The sequence below is a fragment of the Malaya genurostris genome, chromosome 3, assembly GCF_030247185.1.
Source record: "Malaya genurostris strain Urasoe2022 chromosome 3, Malgen_1.1, whole genome shotgun sequence".
Taxonomy (NCBI): domain Eukaryota; kingdom Metazoa; phylum Arthropoda; class Insecta; order Diptera; family Culicidae; genus Malaya; species Malaya genurostris.
In genome coordinates, this window is record NC_080572.1 from 57,568,624 (window position 1) to 57,591,591 (window position 22,968).

At 36.1% G+C, this 22,968-nt stretch overlaps 3 protein-coding genes across 5 annotated transcripts in view; 1 reads left to right on the top strand and 2 right to left on the bottom strand.

The window, feature by feature from the left end:
* Window positions 1-22,968, top strand: part of LOC131439468 (ras-related protein Rab6) — a 62,438-nt gene that overhangs the window by 9,216 nt on the left and 30,254 nt on the right. The window lies entirely within an intron of this gene.
* Window positions 5,423-6,512, bottom strand: LOC131439466 (trypsin 5G1-like). Its single transcript, XM_058610506.1, has one exon. It carries the CDS (start codon window positions 6,308-6,310, stop codon window positions 5,528-5,530), a length of 783 nt encoding a protein of 260 aa, XP_058466489.1. The 5' UTR covers window positions 6,311-6,512; the 3' UTR covers window positions 5,423-5,527.
* LOC131439467 (trypsin 5G1-like) lies at window positions 20,671-21,664 on the bottom strand. Its single transcript, XM_058610507.1, has one exon. The coding sequence runs from the start codon at window positions 21,640-21,642 to the stop codon at window positions 20,893-20,895; it is 750 nt and encodes a 249-aa protein (XP_058466490.1). The 5' UTR covers window positions 21,643-21,664; the 3' UTR covers window positions 20,671-20,892.

Sequence of the window (22,968 nt, forward strand, 5' to 3'; positions counted from 1 at the left end):
GTTTTATTTATTTAAATAACGGACGTTTATATTGCTTATGAATTGTCCAATTATATTTAGCTCAATGTATTGATGCTAGATCGGCTACTAAATGATATGTATACAAGCCAGGTATTATCGTTCATTTAGAACATCACAATTCAGAAGTATATACGTTTATGGAAAATGTATTTATTTGGTACATTTCGTTGTCTAGTGAGTTTCCAATACCTCCTTATTTCAGTAGTTTTTCAATCGATAATGAAATTCGACTGCGCTGTCTCATGCGATGAATTACTATTTGGTACTGGTAAAGATATCGAAAATACTTGAATATTTTCGTTCTTTAGAAGGAGCTTGCTACTAAACTCGGCATATACATTGTTAGCATGTTAGTCAATACATATACATATGATCTCATGTTATTATAAATAATAATTATAAATACTAATGTTTCCTAGTTCTAGTGTAATACTAAATAATAACTAAAAAGATTGAATTAGAAACTTTCACAAATTCATTACGAATCAAATCAATAACAGTCTCTCTACAAGCATTCAAAACGTGTGGTAAGCCCACTGCGTTCAATCACAGAAAATATTCCTGGTTTCCATGTGTCGGTTTTGCCTGTTATGCTTTGTGCGACGATTCGTGCACCTCAACTGGTTAAAATTTTGCGCGCATTTTCTGGCAATACATTTCACCTTAATAGCTGAGGACAGTACTGTAAAGTGGTAGATTTTTTCTATTTTCCCGTTTCAAATTAAATTTTCTTGGAAACGGTGCAGAATATAGAAAAAACCCACCTGACAATGTTTTCGAAATTTAGTTGGGAATATTCTGTGAAATTTTCAGAATGATTCATTGAGTTTAGTGGTTGTGGTGTATTTTTTTCTGACTGAAGAACTGCTGAAAATTGGAACGCTCGGAAATGCATACCTCTACTTGTTCATCGAATATCTCGGCTTTGAAGGCTTGTATCATAAGTCTACCGTGACAAAGTCTAGATAATTTAGTTCGCGATAAAAATAAAGTCTTGTATTTTTCTGTGAAACAAAGCCAGTTTCAATGCATCCGCCATTTTTTTCGCTTTGATTTCCTGATAGCATTCTGAAAAAGGAGAGAGAAATAAAAGTGGCTCGACAAGGCTACCAAACACACAGACGTTTCATTGTTTATAAACACATTTTTTGTTTCGCATTCAATCTTTGTGAAAGTTGAATATTTTTTCATTGTTCATTGGAATCCATGTAATGTCCAACCCATACGATAGATTTATGTGATAAAACTTCTTATCAAAATAATAAAATGTATGCTGGCAACCCGGTACAGTTTGCTCATATACGAGGGAGTACAAGAGAAATACGATGCGCAGAGGGAATTGAGCGAGTCACGTGGTCGATTCAAAACTCAACACGCGACCCTCTGTCCTCAGACCTTAAACTTCTCTTCGCCAAGCTTGTATTCAAGTTTTGCATGCATGCAGTTATTTTTATAGCGTTAAGTTCTCTGCCATTACTACCACTCTGCGATTTCGATTTCGATTTTTAATCTTAAGCACCCTGGGATACTTGCGAATTTCTCAGGTGAAAACGACATAACAAAGCATTTCCATCATACTCGCATGACACAAGATCAAAGCAAACCAATTAAAGCTGCAAATCGTTTTATAGCGCTTTCTGTCTTGTTGTCTAGCAGCTATCTTCCTCTGACATGTCACAAGTGATACTGAAACGTTGGCTTTAGTTTCGCTTATATTTATAGATTCGCGTGCTTCGCTACAGCTTCGCTTTTGCATAAATTGACTAATCAGAGCGATGTTTCCCAACTGATAGATCGCTTACTGCTCCAAAACCATCGTCTCCGTAAGGGAAATCTAGTAAGCCAGCGAAGCGTCTTAAATTTTCAGCTGACAAAATGCTCGCTATTATTCAAAATTTCGATCATATATAATTGAAAATACGTGGCCTAATATTTTCAAATCGAAACTTAGAAATATTTCTAATTAAATAGTGAAATAATGTTGATCATTGATACAAAATTAATTGAGCTGTTAGTTTTCAAAACCTGACCACATTTCTACCGGCTGTTCGGCCATCCATGGAAGTTGACCATCAATGTTAACTTCCCTCTCTGAGCAGCCTAGATAGCCGTGTAGTGTCGGTAGCGGTTTCCCAACTGCTAAGAATAACGCTACGGTCCACCTGTACCGGTGGTATAAGTCCACCAAACAGGTAAGCCGTGTGGCATCCGGCGGAATTATTTTTTACCAAGAATTGATCCACTGGTTTCCTATTCCATGTCGTAAAAGGCCACAAAAATAGGAACTCCTAAGTCAAGGTGTATTTCCGTGCCGATGGCTGAATGGCTGCTGGAGGTTAAACATTGCAGTCGTGAACGGAATATCTTGGGTTTTTCCCTTACTGGATACACGCAATGCTTAGCAATCAACTTCTTTGATCATCGATTCGGCAGGCCAGAGATTAGAAAGCTGAGTGTCTGTGGGTGTCCTCAAGGTGGTGTACTATCCCCACTTTTATGGAACCTAGTCGCTGATAGTTTGTTAAGGAAACTTAATAACCTTGGATTTCCGACTTATGGTTTTGCCGACGATTATCATATATTGATGACCGGTATAAGCATTAACACTCTCTTTGATTTAATGCAGCAAGCCCTGCGATCTGTTGAACAATGGTGTTGTCAGGTTTGGATTATCTGTAAATCCGGGCAAAACATCAATGGTGCTTTTCACTCATCGTAGGATAATTACAGGAGCTCGTCCGTTGCAGTTCTTTGGTTCAGGGGTCACTGTGGTCGATCAAGTTAAATACGTCGGGGTTATTCTTGACTCAAAACTGAATTGGTCTGCTCACATTGATTTCAGGATTAAAAGAGCTTGCATGGCTTTCGGCCAATGCAGACGAGCTTTTGGAAAATCATGGGGACTCAAACCCAGATATATTCATTGGATCTACACAACTATCGTTAGACCAATTTTAGCATATGGATGTCTTGTATGGTGGCAGAAAGGAGAAGTCGCGACAGTTCAGTCAAAGCTAAATCATCTCCAAAGGATGGTCCTAATGGCGATGACAGGAGCATTCACGACAACTCCTACTGCTGCTCTAGAGGCGCTACTGTGCATTAAACCACTACATGTGTTCCTAAAACAAGAAGCATTATCTTGTGCATACCGTCTTAGGGTTACAGGGCTTTGGAACAGTAACCCATTAGAATATGCTACCAGTCACACTCGCTTGTGGTCTCAAATGGTTCCGTGGGATGAGTATTTACTCGCTCCTAGTGACCTAACTCTCACATGCAGTTTTCCTTTTAAAACATTCAATGTGAGCTATCCTCTTCGTTAGGAATGATTGTCTGGTTGTCTGGAACGACAACTTGATGAACACATAGTTTGTTTTACGGACGGTTCTCTGTTGAATGGTCGTGCTGGTGCTGGTATCTACTGTCGTGAAATAGGCTGGAGCAGTCTCATTCACTTGGTAGATACTGTACTGTGTTCCAAGCAGAAATCTACGCAATTCTGTGTGGAGTACAATCGGCATTTCAGCAGAGGATCTGTGGTAAACGTATTTATTTTTGTTCCGACAGTCAGGCAGCCTTAAAAGCACTCAGTTCGAATGACTCACGGTCGAATCTAGTGATCGCATGTCGAACTCAAATTGAAGACCTCAGCATTTCAAATGCTGTTTACTTCTTATGGGTACCCGGCCATTCTGGTATTACTGGAAATGAATGGGCTGATGAGTTGGCTAGAACTGGTGCAGAGAATGATTTCGTTGGTCCTGAACCAGCTTTACCACTTTCAACTAGTTGGATAAAGCACAAGATACGTTCTTGGGCTGCATCCAAACATGCCAGCTACTGGCGCAACTTGCAAACTTGCGCTCAGACAAAGCATTTCTACCAGATTTAGATCTGAAAATGTCAAAGTGTCTACTGCATTTCTCCAAGTATCATTGAAGTGTTCTGGTCAGAGCTCTGACTGGACATTGCAAACTCAATTATCACATGGCTACTATTCAACGTGCTGAGTATTATTCGTGTGATTTGTGTGAATGCGATTATGGTACTTCATATCATCTGATATGTAACTGTCCCGCATTGACGCAGCTACGTATCCGGGTTTTTGGTTCTCCATACATGGTTGAGTCTGTGTATGCGGAGCTAAAATTGAAGGATATTCTCTCGTTTCTCACCCAATGTGGTAAGGAGCTATAGTCAGAAGGGTTCATCGTTCTTCCTGGAGTGAATGAATCCCTTCTGTATTAACCTTAAATAGGGTTTGGCAGATTGTTTGGCATCCTCTGGGGGGTACCGAATTTACTTCTGCTCGTACATACTGCGAGTCGTTTTGCATTCTTCCGAGAGTGCAGAATGGTGTCGCTTTTGTAAGATCTCTAAATCCTCTCGGGGGTTGGAGGTTTTATTAACAGCAGACTGTTCGGGACCTCGTAGAGGTTCAGAATTTCCTTCTGCTTCCACTAAATGTGATCCTCAGCAGATTGTTCAGCATCCCTTAGGAGTGCAGAATTTACTTCTGCTTTTATGTGTTTTTGTGTCGTCAATTTTTCCCATCCTCCTAGTCCAACCCTTACCATTTCCTTTCAATCCTTCCCTCTTATATATCGGGAAAATGATGCTAAAAACAAATTGATGGCAAGGCACAAATCTCCAAATATCAAGGGGAACGTGCCATTTGAGCCAATTTGTTCTGATTCCTGATAGAAATATTTCTAATTAAATAGTGAAATAATGTTAATCATTGATACAAAATTAATTGAGCTGTTAGTTTTCAAAACCTGACCACATTTCTACGTGTAATTTTTCTTGTGTTTCTAATTTGCACTCCTATATAGAAAACAAAGATGTGTTCCACATCAAAATTTTGTGTTTTATTCAAATTAATTTGATATTCTTCCGATTTATCAGATCAGATTATCATTTGTTTCGATCATTACAAAATTCTTTGAATGGTGTAAACTTCGATTCAAATGAAATGAAGCTTCATGAACTTTTATGAGTGTGAAATTTTGAAATTACCAAACAAATGGAAAACCAAAAGTGGAACAAAATGGTCAATACATAATTGAATAAAATCTATTTTAAATATGGTAAAGTTGTCTTCCATTTTTCCTTAAAAACGAAATTACTTTCCGTACGCCCCAACAGTCATTGCGGCTTCAAATCAAAATCCCAAAACATAAGTCCTTAATAAACTGTTTTATGATCCAATATCAAACTGCGATAACATCGAAAAGCTACATCTAATTGAGGTGGTGCACGGAAGGATGCGATTGAGATGGCACTGGGAAACGGAACGACATCCACTCAGACAGCAACAAACTGGATAATTATAATAATAATCCAGATACGGAAGTGCTTGGATCGCTCAATTAAAAGTCAATTAACTTAAATCCCATTTAAAATCGCAGACCTACTGATGGCTGCATGCAGCTGGTTCAGTAGAATTTATTTCGCTCCACTAAGCTTAACTAAATTATAACAATTTTCTGTATCATCCATCCTAAACACCGGCAATCTCCGCTATCCACTCACGAGCGGATGCCACTCGTGCGTAGACTCCGGGAAAACTAGGCTGGGCACATTCCATTCCCCAGGACACTATACCAAGCAGCTTTCGTCCATCGACCAGAGGACCGCCAGAATCACCGTAGCACGCATCTCGCCCCCCTTCGGGAAATCCAGCACATACCATCCGCTCTGTGACCACGATCCAAAAGTAGTCATATGCCGCACGACATTCTTCGGGGCTTACAATCGGAACATAGGTCGCACGAAGCTGATCAACCCGAGTGTAGGTACTGCCCCAGCCGGACACTTGGACACACAGTCCGTCATCGATCTGTTCGTCCTGGCTCGGTAGCTCGGCTGCATACAATTGATCATCCAACGGAATGGCTTCCTTCAGTTCCAGCAGCGATAAGTCATAATCTAAATCTAGCCTAGTATAATTTGGATGTTTGATCACTTGTTTCACAACAATCAAACTTCCTCCCGTTGCAGTGTAATTCGATCCGAAACGAATCTGTATTGCCTTGGAGATGAACAAATTATCAACGCAGTGAGCTGCCGTCAAAATCCAGTTACTTGAGATGATAACACCTGAGCAGAAGAAACCATAGTATTCGGCATGCAATGATACCTGGAATGGAATGTCAGAGATGTCTATTTCGTGACCTCCAATGATTCGGGGGCCACAGATGTTTATTATTTCCGATTCCATTCCATTTCCACTGATGGCAACGGCGAGCATCAGAAGCGAAAACAAGTAAATCATCGTAGCCATCACTCCCGTGAGAGATAATCAAGTTCGACTGGAATAAGTACGGAAACCGATACAGCATTTATATATGTTGTTTGGTGAGTTATGTCGAAGAAGTATTCCCATAAAACACAACGAACATAAAAAGGGGTTTATATGTCATATCGAATAAACTTTCAATAATAGCTTGAAGCGAAAACACAAATTGCTGTTTTAACAATCGGTACAATGTAAACGATTGGCATTCGGGTGGCGACAAGTGAGATGTTCTTAGTGCGACTCGTTCCACCTAGTAACCGGAAGCTATTGTTAACGACTTGAAAAAGCCTCATTGAGCCTCAGTTCTATAATAACATATCCCTTTTTTTTCAATCAGGAAACATTTTTGAAAAATTATAGAATTCCATAAAAGAAACTTTCTAATATTTCTTGATGATAGAAATAATTATCTAAAGAGTTCGTAAAATGTTCGTCACTGAAATTAATACTGGAACAACTGGAACATTACATTAAACGGAAAATTGTTAATAAAGCATTCAACTTACCTCTAGCAACCTACTCTACCGCGATGATTTTTTATGTAGTTTTTTCGCTTGGGTTATTTTATTGATAATGAGGAAGAAAACAATCCAAATTGACAGTGAGAATTCGAGTGTGATTAAAGTTTTGATAAATGAATGACTTCACTAAGTTTGATGTAAATTCCATGTTAAATAAAATATTTTGAAGTTAAACTTTTTCTTTTAGAAAATGTTTGAAAATATATTCCCTACCGTTGTTGATGGGCTTGACGGTATTGCAAACATCATTAGATACAATCAATTTGCGTTACAATTAGGTAAAGATATGTGTTACAGCTTTTAACTTCGTTATTGAATTAATTGAATAAGATATGGAACGACTTGAATAAGATGATGATTGCATTACGCTCCAACATCCGGGGTTGGAGAGGCCGGTAGGGCTTAACTGAGCTCTGTTTTATGTTTCATTTTCATACTACCAGTGCCCTTATTACCAGTGTGAAGTGGAAGTTTAGTAGAATGAACGTATCCCAATTGAGTTTCACACGATGGCAGCCGATGAGCGGTAAATCAAGTTCATCTTTGACGTTTATTAGTGGTTTGTGTACCATAGAATACAGTGGAATGAGATGTAATAATGGACATGAACGGCGAAGCACCTCTCGCCGATGATAACGCAAACAGGTGAATAATTTGTTGCTAATTAGTAACGGTAATTTTGAGTTTGTTGCTCAATTTTTTTAAAATGTTTTTGAGTAGTTCGCTAAGTTCATATGAAGTTAGCGAAGCCCCCCTTTCAAATATGCTTCAAAAGAAATCGTAGCCCAATGAATAATGTGTTGCTAATTAGTTAAATATAATTCAAAATTACCGTAACTAATTAGCAACAAATAATTCACTGGGCTTCGATCTGTTTTGAAGCATATTTGAAAGAGGGGCTTCGCTAAATTCATATGAACTTAGCGAAGTACTCAAAAACATTAAAAAATAATTGAGCAACAAATTCAGAATAATCGTAACTAATTAGCAACAAATTATTCACAGGGCTTCGATCTGTTTTGAAGCATATTTGAAAGAGGGGCTTCGCTAACTTTATATGAACATAGCGAAGTACTCAAGAAAATTAAAAAATAATTGAACAACAAATTCAGAATTATCGTAACTAATTAGCAACAAATTATTCACTGGGCTTCGATCTGTTTTGAAGCGTATTTGAAAGTGTGGCTTCGCTAATTTCATATGAACTTAGCGAAGTACTCAAAAAAATTAAAAAATAATTAAGCAACAAATTCAGAATTACCGTAACTAATTAGTAACAAATTATTCACTAGGCTTCGTTCTGTTTTGAAGCATATTTGAAAGGGGGTCTTCGCTAACTTCATATGAACTTAGCGAAGTACTCACAAAAAAAATTGAGCAACAAATTCGAAATTATCGTAACTAATTAGCAATAAATTATTCACTAGGCTTTGTTTTGAAGCATATTTGAAAGAAGGCTTTCCTAACTTCATATGAACTTAGCGAAGTACTCGAAAATATTAAAAAAAAATTGAGCCACAAATTCAAAATGATCGTAACTAATTAGCAACAAATTATTCACCTATTTGCGTTATCATTGGCGAGAAGTGCCTCGCTAAGTTTATGCTCATGATGTAATATGGTAAAATAGAATAAAATAATATAGACTGAACATGTGAGCAAACCACTTATAGCTGTCAAACGATGTTCATTCAGTTTATTTTGTAAGGATGTCTGATGGGTGAGTTGATGTGTGAGTGAAATGTAAGAGGAAGTACATGCAAGAACGATGCACAGTGGTCCAGGAAGCAAAATTAGCAGGAAACAATTGTTTACGCTTTTATGATTGGGCTTAGAAATTTGAAGTCTTCGGCACATTAGTTGCAATTAATAAACTGCGTTTTTCGACCATAGTGGTTTTAGGGTGGTCCTAAAGCAAACTATGAATTAAAAAATTATTTCAAAATCTGGATGAGATAGAACAATGCATCCTTCCACAATAATTTAGAATAATCAATTTAAGGCAACTTTGTCGAAGATATTGGTTGTGTATCTTTAACCGTTTTTACATTAGAACGGTTTACATATCCTAAGTTAGGGTGCTTCTTAAAAAACAGTTTTTATTCAATTACATTTTCATTTGAATTTTCTCAATAAAGTAGTGTTTATTACATCATGTATTATTATTATTATTATTATTTTTATTATTATTATTATTATTAGACGAGCGTAACTTACACTGCGACATTAACTGTTATATTGTATCATAGCATATTATTTCATAAATCATCGTCTTACACTATTTTATGTTATTATATAATATGTAGCATGGTATTATACTGCATTGCATTATATCATATTATATTGTATTAGATTATATTATATTTTATTATATTATATTATATTATATTGTATTCTACTGTATTATGTTATATTGTATTGCATTATGTTGTATTATATTATATTATAGGGTTTATTATGAGTAGTACTACACGTACCTCTGCGCAAAATATAAATTTGTTTTCCTTATAAGTTATCATTTTTAAAGTTACTTTTAACTAAATATCAAGGTCGTCACAAGGTGAGCTTGGTCCTCACTGGTTCCTGTTTCATGCCTACACGTGTGTCTGTGGTGACAATTGGTCGATGGAATGCGTTGATGGCAGAATGAGAGAATGAGAAATGACATATAAATTCAAGTAATATAATATCATAGCATATAGCAACATATCATTTTATTCATTCTATTATTTATAATATATTTCATTGTACTATATTATATTGTTTTTTATTATTATATTCATTGTTATTATTATATTTATTGTTATTATTATATTTTTTGTTATTATTATTAATTTGTCATCAATAATAATAACATATATTATTTTTATAGATGTGGATATTATTATTGTTATTAGAAGAGAAATATTCTACTTACTGCAGTATTTCGAAGATAGAAGAGCATAACACTCTATATTAACTGTTATTTTATATATTGTTTTATAATATATTATTTTATATTATGTTATATTATATTATTTTGTAATCTATTATATCATTTTATGTTATATTAATTTCATTACACTATGTTTCATTGTATTTATCAATATAAAACATTTTGCACGGGGCCGTAAAGGGGAGGGAGCATCAGGGCATCGGACGAATTGATGACTGGACGAGGGATTGTGGATAGCCAGCCCAAGTCACTTGAATGAAACTTGTTTCCTTCTGAAGGTTTGAAATGAGTCTGACGCGCCCTTCTCAAACAAACCATCAGGCGGGTTCAAGCATGTATAGCGATATGCTTCATCCATGCACTGGATATTTTGGTTGGAAGAGCATCTTTTATTCCCGCGGAATACGAGTAAGTGACTCTACTTACGTATCCGCCCAACCCTTTTTGTTCGCTTTTCGGTAACAGCTATAGTAAGAAGGTGAATGGATGAGTCATATCGGGGCTACTGTAAGTCTACCCGCATCCACTGGCAAGTCCTTGAACTGATGGTGGCTTCACTTCACATCACATCACATGATGTAATATTGTAAAATAGAAATCAATAATATAGACTGAACATGTGAGCAAACCTCTTATAGCTGTCAAACTATGTTCATTCAGTTTATTTTGTAAGGATGTCTGATGGGTGAGTTGATGTGTGAGTGAAATGTAAGAGGAAATACATGCAAGAACGGTAATAGAGGCCACCATTTCAGCTCGAGATTAACGATCGACCAATAGTAGAGATAAAGGTGGGGCAACGGTAGCCTCTTTATCTCACCTCCATTAGTCATCTCATATACGAGAACTATTAGTTAGAGTGAGAACTGTTGTTTCTGTTTGATAGATTGACTTCTAGAATGAGATAAAATTAGAAGCATTCGCTTCGAGTTTTCGCGTCGCTATAATATCAGTATTGAAAATTTTTCGAGCTACTTTTTCTGTGGTATAGCTTTACAAAACCGAAGCAAAGATATTGTATTAGAGTTTATCATAATTCATCGATTGAAAGTCGAGTAATCGGTAAATTAACATGGTGAGTCTACTAATGAGATGACTTTTGGTACATTAACCCTGGTTAATGTATGCATGCGTGTATGTATGTATGTATGTATTTATATACGTATGTTTGCATGTATGTATATGCATATATAGGACACGCTAATGCACAATTTTCTGTATCTCCTCCCCTATGTTTTAGAGAAAATATTGAAGTCATTCATACCTTAAAAACCTTTTAGTAAAATAGAATAGCAGAACTTTGAATCAGTTTTTATTTTTATAAAATAGTAACTTTTGTTTATAACATATGTATCAAATTTTGAGCAGCTTCCAAATTTGGATGTTAAAAATCCCAACTTCCGTATGGTTGCTGACGCAAAAACAGAGAGGTAATCATCAAGATTGATATCAACATTATTCCGATTTGTTGGTCTGGCTAGTTGATGATCAAAGACATTTACGAATTGATAAGTATGATAAACTTAAAAATGTCCATATGAGTCAGGGTGATATTTTCGAAATTTTCTTTAGGGGCACTGCATGTCCTCGCGTGCTTCCACAAAAATCCCTGTATGTATTTATGTATGTATCAATCTATTTATGTATATGTGTATGTATGGATGTGTGTATGTATATATTTAGGTATGTACAATACACATATCAAAAATATAAAACAAACAAATACACGATCATGACGAAAACTGCAACTAAATTTATAAGACACAAACATGAAGACACTTATCAACAATTTTATAAAATCTGTTCGAATCAGCACAAAAAAAAACAGTGACCATAGCCTAGCAACGTCTGTATGTTGATTTAAAATAGAAGCTCATAGAAGCAAATTTTATCACGGGTTCAGTGTAGAACTGAAACAAGGGACTGCTGCCACTGTGACTACTTAGAAAAAAAAATAAACTGTTTGAAAATATATTCAAGCATATCATCTCATTGATTAAACATCGAAGTTTTTTTTTCATAAATCAGTCCTTCTCAGAAACAATTAATCGATCTCTTAAAACAGTGGTCGACAATCTGCGGCTCTAAAAATGATCGGCTCTAAAAAAAATCTGCGGCTCTAAAAAAAATCGATTTAAGCTGATTAAAGAGTACCGAAATCATTACCTTCTCTCAGACATGTGTACTCGGTTTTCACCGAACCTGCACCCTGTGATAAAAAAAATTATTATGATATATAAATAATATTTACTGAAAATGCCAATAAAATACTTCATAAAACCAGATTATACGATGGACATAATCAGAAATAAATAAATAAATAAATACTTGATTCGAGACCCCGTTTCGTCACTTACAAATGAGTCTGAGATCATTGAACCTTGCATTTTTCCGGTTACGTCACTTATGCGAACACCAGAACGAACCTTTTTACCTTGACGTGTAACCATATCATAACTTGGCGTGATCTGTTAGTTTGTCGAGATCGGATGAGATATCTGAGCAAGTAGTGCGTTTTGTCGGTTACGTCGCTGGTTCGATTATATATCCAAAATCGGAAGTGTTCTCGATAATCTATTTGAACGTGATCTCTAAGGAAATTGCGCAAATAGAAAAAATGTGATTTTTCGTTTACGTCACTTATAGGAGCCGAAAGTGTTGGCCATAAGACTTGCAAACATATAAAAAAGCCTAATAGTAGCTTTCGACCGAAATTAAGATTTCTAGAAACGGTTCAAGCATCTTCGAAAAAAAATTAGCGGCTAAAATAAACTGCGAATTGCCGGTTAGTTCAATTATAAGATTATAACTCCCTAACCGGAAATGTTTACCATGGCCCTTGTATGAACAAGATCACTGACCTCATATTAGCTTTTAAACAAGGCGATTATCGAAACCGGTTTAGTATTTAAGAAAACTGAGCGTATAGAAAAAGTGTGGTTTGTCGGTTATGTCACTTGTGTCATTAAATCTTCGGATTCGTATAGTAGCTTTAAATCAAGTTTATGATTTCTCGAATCGTTTTTGACATCTCCGATAAGATTGAACGGCTAGAATGATCGTTGAAAGGTGCACACACATACACACACCGCCATTTTTTTAATCTTTCTATATTTTTTCTATTCCGTCGATTTTCTCGGACATAGCTGACTCGCTTTTTACAAGCTCAGATTCGTTTGAAAACCATTACCTGGGAATCAATCAAACTCGGAAAACTTATGGCAAACATTTTCGGCTCCGAAGATATAATCATATAGATTACGTAACCGATACACTTGCGAGCTCGTTAGAAATCTGCATCGACGTAAGCGATTAAGCACACTTTTATTAATTACTCGAAATAATTTGGAAATTATAAGTTCTACTTAAATTTGTGTCAAGAATAGCTCAATGAAAAATAGGGTATAACAAGACTACTCGAACTTTTCATCACTAGGTAAAAGAGATGGTCGGATCTCGGGTATATTCGTGTTCGGGTGGGGTACGAGTAAAGATTTTCATTTTTTGTCGGGTGCGGGTCGAGTTCGGGTTCGGAAAAAAAACAATTTCGCGTTCGCGTCAGGTACTTCGGGTGAAGACTGTTTGTTTTCAATCCTTTTTTCCAACTTGATTTTTGCCTTTCTTTATAGAAAGGTATTAGAATTGCTGGAAAATCCGACTTTCGAACGGCGCCTCGAAGACCCATAGTGTTATATACCATTCGACTCAGTTCGACGAGATCGAAAAATATCTGTTGGTGTGTGTGTACCGGTGTATGTGTGTGCACTTTTCGAAGATATTTTTACCGCTCAATTTTCTCAGAGATGTCTGAACCGATTTTAACAAACTAAGGCTCGTTTAAAAGCTACTATTAGGCCATTGATCAAGTTCGAATATCAAATGGCTGTGACTTTTGGTTCCAGAGATATAATGATATAAGTGACGTAACCGACAAAACACGGTGTTTTTTATCGCTCTAATGTATATAAAAAACGTGCTTAATCCACCTAGCAGTGAGATGATACCTTTTTTATCAATCCGCATGTGTTTTTTGCATGAATATTCTTTGGTTTTTCAGTTCTTATGACATTATTTTAATGACCGTCGAATTAAGCGGAATTTGAGATTTTACTCACTCATTACGCTGTTATATCTAAACTGCAAATCGGATCGAATTTGAATCTAAAAGTGTGACAATCAATTGAACATTCCATGATATGTCGAAGTAAGTTCTTTTTTAGAGTTTATGGTAGTTTTAGATACTTCCAGAGCCGGTATTCAGGAACCAGCATTACCCAAACCGATTCGTATGGCCATATGACGAATAAATTGCAATAGTTTTGAGTCCAACTTTTAAGCTTTTCGGGATTGTCATTTTCTATACCAGTTTGATTTTAAAAAATTCATCATCCTGTAATTCCAGAATCGGAAGTCAGAATTGGATAATATTAATTAATTTTGTCTTTGTAGATCTGTCTTTTCTTTTAGAAAACGATCGAGCTTTGAGAAACGATACTGGAACCGGAATTCGAAAATCGGTGTAGCCGAAGTGAGATAAATTCACCTGAGTAGCTGTTTAGTTTACATTTGTTTCAAAATGTTTGAAAATCAGTATAAACATCTTTGAGAAATCGTAGTGCGAATTAAATCCGAATCGAAAACTGAATACAACTTAAACTGAAATAAGTTTATTTGGTTATCGACTATCCAAATCTGCAAACCCGATAAACCTGATTAATGTATGTTAAATAGACATTTTTATACTAATCATCCTGTATCCCCTAAACCGGAAGTTGGATCTGACTGAAAAGCAAGATGTTTTACAGGATCTTAAACATTTCATTTGAATTTTTGATCGGTTCAGCCATCTACGAGAAAAATGGGTCCACAATTTTAATTTCGTTTCATGTATCATCCTGTAGTTCCGGAACCAGAAATCGGATCCAAACGTAATTCAGGAACCTTGTTTGGAAGTATACTACTTTTCATATGAATCTGAGTTTATAGAAAACGGTTTAGCTAGAGTGCCTATAACCAGAGTGACGACATCTCATCCGTAATGCTGGCAACAATTAAAAACATTCCATTAGCTTTACATTGAATTGACAGGTCGTTTGCTCGTTTGGAACTGGTAGCTGTCATTCCAAACGAACAGCTGTCGCCACTCTGATTATAGTCACTCTAGGTTTAGCCATCTCCGAGAAAATTGAGTGAAACTATTTTTCACACACGTATTTGACGATCTCGACGAACTGATTCGAATGGTATATGGTTGTTATGTTCTTCCAGCATTTAATGCTGTAAGTAGTTTAAATCAATATAGTTATGGAATTGCTTTCAACTGGAAAATGCAGACATCATTTGGTTTACATATGTCATATTCGAATTACAACAATACAACATAATTATGTTGCCAAAAACGAACCGTGCTAAAATCGGTCCGAGGCCAAATGTCATGAAAAAGGATACTGTACACAGTCTTTTTGGTACTTAGAAACAATTGTATGTAACAGTATTAAAAAATCGTGTTTTACGTTGCACCCAAGCATTGCTTTGTCATACAGCGCTCAAAACTCCTACTGCTGGAATAGGGGAAAAAGTCGCTTATACAAAAATGTCGATATCTCCGTTAAAAATGGATGGATTTCAGCAATCTATGGCTTGTTGGATAGCTATTGCCGGGCGGAATCTAACTCTGAAAGTATATTCTGTTTTCAAGGTCAAATGTGACAGATACTGTCAAAAACCTAAAATCCTAAACCTAATTCAAAAAATAAACATCCGATCTCATAACCATTCAATAGCGTTCTGGGTGACGGGGAGACCTTTCATTTGCGACTAGTTTGATCGATTGGTATATGACACTCGGCCCTCCGGACCTCGTAAAATTTTTCTAAAGTTTGAGCGAATTCTATACCTATTTTTTATATTTATAAAAAAAGGTAAAACCGCATAAAAAAGACCTTAGTGTACATTCTTACTGTTTCATCTTCGACTCGTTAGTACATAACAGTTTATGTTGAACAGTTATGCCACAGCAGCATTTCAACATAAACCGCTAAACTGATATAAAGTTTCTGCTACTTGCAAAACTCTTTTTCAGTTTGCAACAAAGTGCAATGTTTCTGCTAACGTGCCGAACGAAAAAATGTTTCGTAATATACTGGTCAGTTCAAGTAGTAGTCATTTAGGAATTATCCAATTTTTGTACACATGGCACATAATTGTTTTGATATACTTTGTGTTTCGTCTTCAACTCGTATGAAATCAAAAAGAAACTGCGAATAGTCTAGATATTCCTTGATAACGAAAAATTTCACTCATTGGTTGAAACTAATGTTGATTTTCTACTAATAGTATCTTACAGATTACTGTACTTCCTACTTATAGTAGTACTGTACTTACTACCATAAAGCTTTGGATCTGCAAATCAATTCGGGATGATTTTTGAAATTTGAAAATGTTTAGAATCACAATCTTCATTGGAATTGTGACCCTATTGTCGTTTTCACCTAAGAAACCTGTATCTGACCCAGGGTAACTACCCTCTTCAAACAAACAATTTCCACGAAACTGAATTGGGTTCGAACTAAAAAACAGTGATGAAAGCGAACTCACTGTAAGAATCATGTTCGAAACTGTCTCGAATTTCGGTTCAGTAGTCATCGATCGAAACTAACTTCAATCAAACCAACTGCAACTAGGTTGTCAACTACTGGGTTAGCGATTTATTAACGACGTGAAGTAACCATACCTAAGTTAATTTTTTTTCCAAAAAATCATCCTTTCTGGGAGTTTTCATTAGGATAAATTCTAAAATTGTTTTTCTGCTCAGCATTGCAGAAACTGTTTGGTTAGGCTCGGCATCAAGCGAAAGTAACAAAACAGTTTGTGACTCTGGAACTACAGCTCGGATAGGAATCAAATTCAATAGTAGCCGAAGTGAGTTTGTTCGTCCAACAAATAACAAGACCTAAAAATTTGAATTACTTGGATACCAGTTTTGAAGACTTTGTACCTCCATCATGACGGTGCTCTGAAAAAGTAATTCTGTTGATGTTTTAGTTATCATTATTATTATTATTATTATTATTATTATTATTATTATTATTATTATTATTATTATTATTATTATTATTATTATTATTATTATTATTATTATTATTATTATTATTATTATTATTATTATTATTATTATTATTATTATTATTCCCTAGGCTTTGGATGATGAGCTACAGGGTGCGTACCCCCGCTTGGTGGATGGGGGTGGGAGTCAATTTACACTTCGCGTATTTACAAAGTCTGACCATACCGAGATCGATCGTTAGCTTATAAATTTAAAAGATGAAAATTATTGTGTTGTCTGAATCGATCACGGAGTGGACAGGACTAATAATGCTTGAAATTGACAATAGGTCATTAGGTGGTTTCGAGCATTCTTATGCCTGGAATTGGTCACCAATTTGAATTATTTTGATCCAGTTGGGATGAATATTAATATATCATATTCGTCCTGAGCTTGGTGAATTTAATTCTAAAAGGAGGACTATTGTTATCAGGAATAGGAGTAAATTGATATCCTATGAACCGTTTAAGAACTTTCAAACCTTTCCGATCCGGCTCGGTATCGGTAATGTTTACAAATTGCAATGATGACGAAACTGATTAATCAAGTGTGAATTCACTCTCATATCGGGAAAGGTTTGAATGTACTTAGATTTCTCAAACTTGGACACAGATGTCTCCTTCTAACTAAGAGTGTGAGATGTGTGTTTCTGGAAGAGAGCGGTTCACGTGGACCATTTCATCCAATCACACCTAGTATTTCTTCACGAAATACATGTAGTTCTTGTTTCCTGGATGCGTGCTCAACACTAGAAGGCCCAACACTTAGTTTAGACCTAGACTGCTCAAAGGCAGTCAGAATGATGGAAAGAGAGAAAGTCAATAATATAAACTGTGACAGAATAAATAAAAGCTAGAGCAGTATTCCTAAGTGCATATATCGGTAAATAAAGAATTAAAAAAGTTCACAGAATTTCACGCGGTCCTTCCATTGTTTACATATTGTGACTTTCCTGGGCAATCTAGTGTTAAATGCGCATCCTTACATTATATAATTTAACAAGCTTACTAACACCTAATTTTCTTTTATTCTTATCACGAGAAAATATCAAAATAAAAGATTATAGACAAAAACGATATGGATATACTAGGATGCTACAGGAATACCAAAAGGAAATTGAAAACAAATCAAGAGCCCCATTGAAACGACGAAACATTGGTATGTTATTGTAATAAATCCTTTGATGACATATTAACTTTTGGTAAGTCACAATATTTCTATTTTTATTATTACTTTTATTATTATCATTATTATTATTGTTGTTGTTGTTTTTTTTTTTTTTTTCCCTTTATGGGCTGCTCTGGCCGAGGGGGGTGGTTACAACGATCCACACTTTCCATACCAGACGAACTAGGCTATGGTGCCCAAATGAACACTAGTAACGAAGGAGGAAATCCTCCAGCATGTAACCCAAGCGACAGATTCCTTTGCGGCTATCAATTTGCAACGAAAGATACGATTATCTTCTATTGCAAGTTCGCCAGAGAATTTGTCACTTGAGCAGGAAGTGTGTGCTTCACCCTGTAACCAGTCAATCATTGAGTCGTGCGTCTCTGTCGAATTCGTATTTTGTCATCCTACCAGCTGCTTCTGTGTCTTAAATGTCCTCGTCGATGAAACTTTGCAAATTTCGCATTGTATCCGCTTCGGTCTTGTCCCTGCTTTCCTAAATAGTCTTATATGTCTGAAGCGGTACAAACGATTATTACTTTAAAGTTCCTAAACAGATGTAGATATGTTTGATCTACTAACACTATCCATTCTAATCTGCTCTGATTAATTCTATCTTTGTCGAAGTTACGTTACATTTCCTTTTCCCCATTGCATCGCTTTTTTATTATGCCGGAGAAACCTGTTAATATCTCAATGTGATAATTTATCAAGAATAAAGAAATAAATATTTATAATATTACAATAACAACAACAATAATAATAATGATAATAATAAAAGTAATAATAAAAATAGAAATATTGTGACTTACCAAAAGTTAATATGTCATCAAAAGATTTATTACAATAACATACCAATGTTTCGTCGTTTCACTGGGGCTCTTGATTTGTTTTCAATTTCCTTTTGGTATTCCTGTAGCATCCTAGTATATCCATATCGTTTTTGTCTATAATCTTTTATTTTGATATTTTCTCGTGATAAGAATAAAAGAAAATTAGGTGTTAGTAAGCTTGTTAAATTATATAATGTAAGGATGCGCATTTAACACTAGATTGCCCAGGAAAGTCACAATATGTAAACAATGGAAGGACCGCGTGAAATTCTGTGAACTTTTTTAATTCTTTATTTACCGATATATGCACTTAGGAATACTGCACTAGCTTTTATTTATTCTGTCACAGTTTATATTATTGACTTTCTCTCTTTCCATCATTCTGACTGCCTTTGAGCAGTCTAGGTCTAAACTAAGTGTTGGGCCTTCTAGTGTTGAGCACGCATCCAGGAAACAAGAACTACATGTATTTCGTGAAGAAATACTAGGTGTGATTGGATGAAATGGTCCACGTGAACCGCTCTCTTCCAGAAACACACATCTCACACTCTTAGTTAGAAGGTGACATCTGTGTCCAAGTTTGAGAAATCTAAGTACATTCAAACCTTTCCCGATATGAGAGTGTATTCACACTTGATTAATCAGTTTCGTCATCATTGCAATTTGTAAACATTACCGATACCGAGCCGGATCGGAAAGGTTTGAAAGTTCTTAAACGGTTCATAGGATATCAATTTACTCCTATTCCTGATAACAATAGTCCTCCTTTTAGAATTAAATTCACCAAGCTCAGGACGAATATGATATATTAATATTCATCCCAACTGGATCAAAATAATTCAAATTGGTGACCAATTCCAGGCATAAGAATGCTCGAAACCACCTAATGACCTATTGTCAATTTCAAGCATTATTAGTCCTGTCCACTCCGTGATCGATTCAGACAACACAATAATTTTCATCTTTTAAATTTATAAGCTAACGATCGATCTCGGTATGGTCAGACTTTGTAAATACGCGAAGTGTAAATTGACTCCCACCCCCATCCACCAAGCGGGGGTACGCACCCTGTAGCTCATCATCCAAAGCCTAGGGATTATCATTATTATTATTGTTGTTGTTATTGTAATATTATAAATATTTATTTCTTTATTCTTGATAAATTATCACATTGAGATATTAACAGGTTTCTCCGGCATAATAAAAAAGCGATGCAATGGGGAAAAGGAAATGTAACGTAACTTCGACAAAGATAGAATTAATCAGAGCAGATTAGAATGGATAGTGTTAGTAGATCAAACATATCTACATCTGTTTAGGAACTTTAAAGTAATAATCGTTTGTACCGCTTCAGACATATAAGACTATTTAGGAAAGCAGGGACAAGACCGAAGCGGATACAATGCGAAATTTGCAAAGTTTCATCGACGAGGACATTTAAGACACAGAAGCAGCTGGTAGGATGACAAAATACGAATACGACAGAGACGCACGACTCAATGATTGACTGGTTACAGGGTGAAGCACACACTTCCTGCTCAAGTGACAAATTCTCTGGCGAACTTGCAATAGAAGATACTCGTATCTTTCGTTGCAAATTGATAGCCGCAAAGGAATCTGTCGCTTGGGTTACATGCTGGAGGATTTCCTCCTTCGTTACTAGTGTTCATTTGGGCACCATAGCCTAGTTCGTCTGGTATGGAAAGTGTGGATCGTTGTAACCACCCCCCTCGGCCAGAGCAGCCCATAAAGGGAAAAAAAAATTATTATTATTATTATTATTATTATTATAGAGATTTTTTTAAACCCGGCTTATAATGCTACAATTGTCCATAACTTTTTTTATTTGTATATCTGCCTTTTCTATTTTTATCTGGATATGCTATATTCGTAGATTCAATAATTTAGAACATTTAAATGCACCGGAAAGATAAGACTCACTTAAATATAAGTAATTTTAATCAGCACAGTTTTCGTCAGCCAGTATTGTTATTCCTTCACCTTTATACGTCACTAATCTGAGTGATCCAGTTACGAAAGGCCGCCACTCGAGTGTACACTCCTGGAAATCCTGGACCAGCACAGGGAGGCAATCCCCAGGATACCACCCCAATCAACTTTCGACCATCCACCAGCGGTCCTCCAGAGTCGCCGTGACAAACTCCCATGCCGCCTTCCGGATACCCAGCGCAGATCATCCGATTGGTGACGTTTCGTCCTACGCTCCCATATACATTTTTACATTCTTCGAAATTTACAACCGGAACATGCACTGCATTCAACCGATCCACTGGGAAACCCGAAATGCCCCAACCTGACACCAGGAGACACCGGCCATCTTCAATCGATTCGTTTTGTAGTGGCAGTTCGACTGCAAAAAAATTATCATCCAAAGGAATCGCTTCGACCAGTTCGAGTAGAGCAATGTCGTAATCAGAAGCTTTTTCATTGTACAACGGATGTCGCACCGAACGATTCACTGACACTAGAAGTCCCGAATGATTCGAGAAAGTGGACGCAAACCGAACGTTAACTTCATGTGATTCCACACAATGGGCTGCCGTCAGAACCCATCTAGGTGAAATGACGACACCACCGCAAACATGTCGATCAGAAATCGTATTCAGCGACACTTGGAAAGGAATGTCGGTAATGTTTACCTCACGGCCTCCGATGATTCGTTCATAGCAACGGTCGAATTGGGCATTCGTGCTCACCAACAGTGGTAGTATGTATATGAACCGGGATGTCATTCTGGAGCAGACTATCCTAGAACTCGACTGAATTGGCAATGGTTGTTCAGGTCGCATTTATACTCTCAGTCGAATCGTTTTCATCGTTCTTGATGGTATAAAATAAATTTCTGAATGACAGGCTAAAATTGTTTGTAAGATAAACAAGTGGATAGATAGCTGAAACTGAAGAATGATGTGCATCGTAAAGGTTTTATTACTCCTTCAAAACAATTTCCATTGATTCTATCAATTGTAACTAAACCAATCTTATAGAATCCAACGTTCGGCCAACTGTCGATGTACGAGACTTATTGTGTTTGTGAATAACATCCTTGTCCAGATTGATTGGGTTCTAATCCTCTCAAGACATCATTAATCAACACTAATGGAGAATAAGCACATATTGCTTCATTTATACTTCTGCTAAATTGTTATTCGTGCTTCGTTAGGTGGTGGAACTGGAATTCTGGAACAACTCTTCTCGATAAAGTTCAAATAAATCAACTGCCTTGACGAAACAAACTATGATTAGTTAACCCTCAGGGTACGGACTATAAAAAAGTTACGTTCAGTACGGACAGGGTTAGCCTAACCCGGCGACTTTGATTGGGTGTATATCGAGCTGTACTTTGTCAATTTGAATATTTTTTTTTATTTTGTGTGAAATTGTCTCAAAAATATAATAGAGTTGTCAGATTAATCATTTAACTGATTGAAAATAAATTATAATGAAAAATGTGAACGGGTCTTGAATTTTTTTGTAAAAAACGTTTGTTTTTTCAAAATGCTGTAACTTTTTGAAAAAAAAAATATTAACATTGTATAACTCGCATTTGAAAGGTAAAAAGTAGTTCTTACAAATGTCCATAACGGTTTTTTGATTTATTCCAAAAACTATATTTTTTTTGAAAAATGAAAATACGCGTTTTTTCAAGTTAGCGAAAAAACGTTGTTTCGTTGATTTATGATGATAAAGGTTAAAATTAATTACTTTGAGCGTAAACAAATTGTTTCTCAGATATTGTTGAGTAGTATCATATAAATAAATACCAAACATAATTGTTAAAGGCGAATATTTATTATTAAAAAGTTACACAAGTCATGTTACATAATATTGCCGCACTCGCAGCACAGTTTCGCTACGTGCTCTTTACACATCGCCTTATGACATCTAAGGCACTTATAATACTTATAATACTGCGTCTGTTTCAGAATCGTGAGAACTTTCCTCTTCCGCACCTACGGCGTCGTCGGTGTCACTGTCATTCTCTGTAACGCTGTCCTCCTCGTTTTCCTTGTACAACTCCTCCAAAGCAGCAACGCTTCGAGTGATTCGACGCGTTG

What these genes read in the sequence shown, in the direction of transcription:
- LOC131439467 (XM_058610507.1), bottom strand. Translation starts at nt 21,642, where the DNA reads ATGACATCCCGGTTCATATACATACTACCACTGTTGGTGAGCACGAAT.
- LOC131439466 (XM_058610506.1), bottom strand. Translation starts at nt 6,310, where the DNA reads ATGGCTACGATGATTTACTTGTTTTCGCTTCTGATGCTCGCCGTTGCC.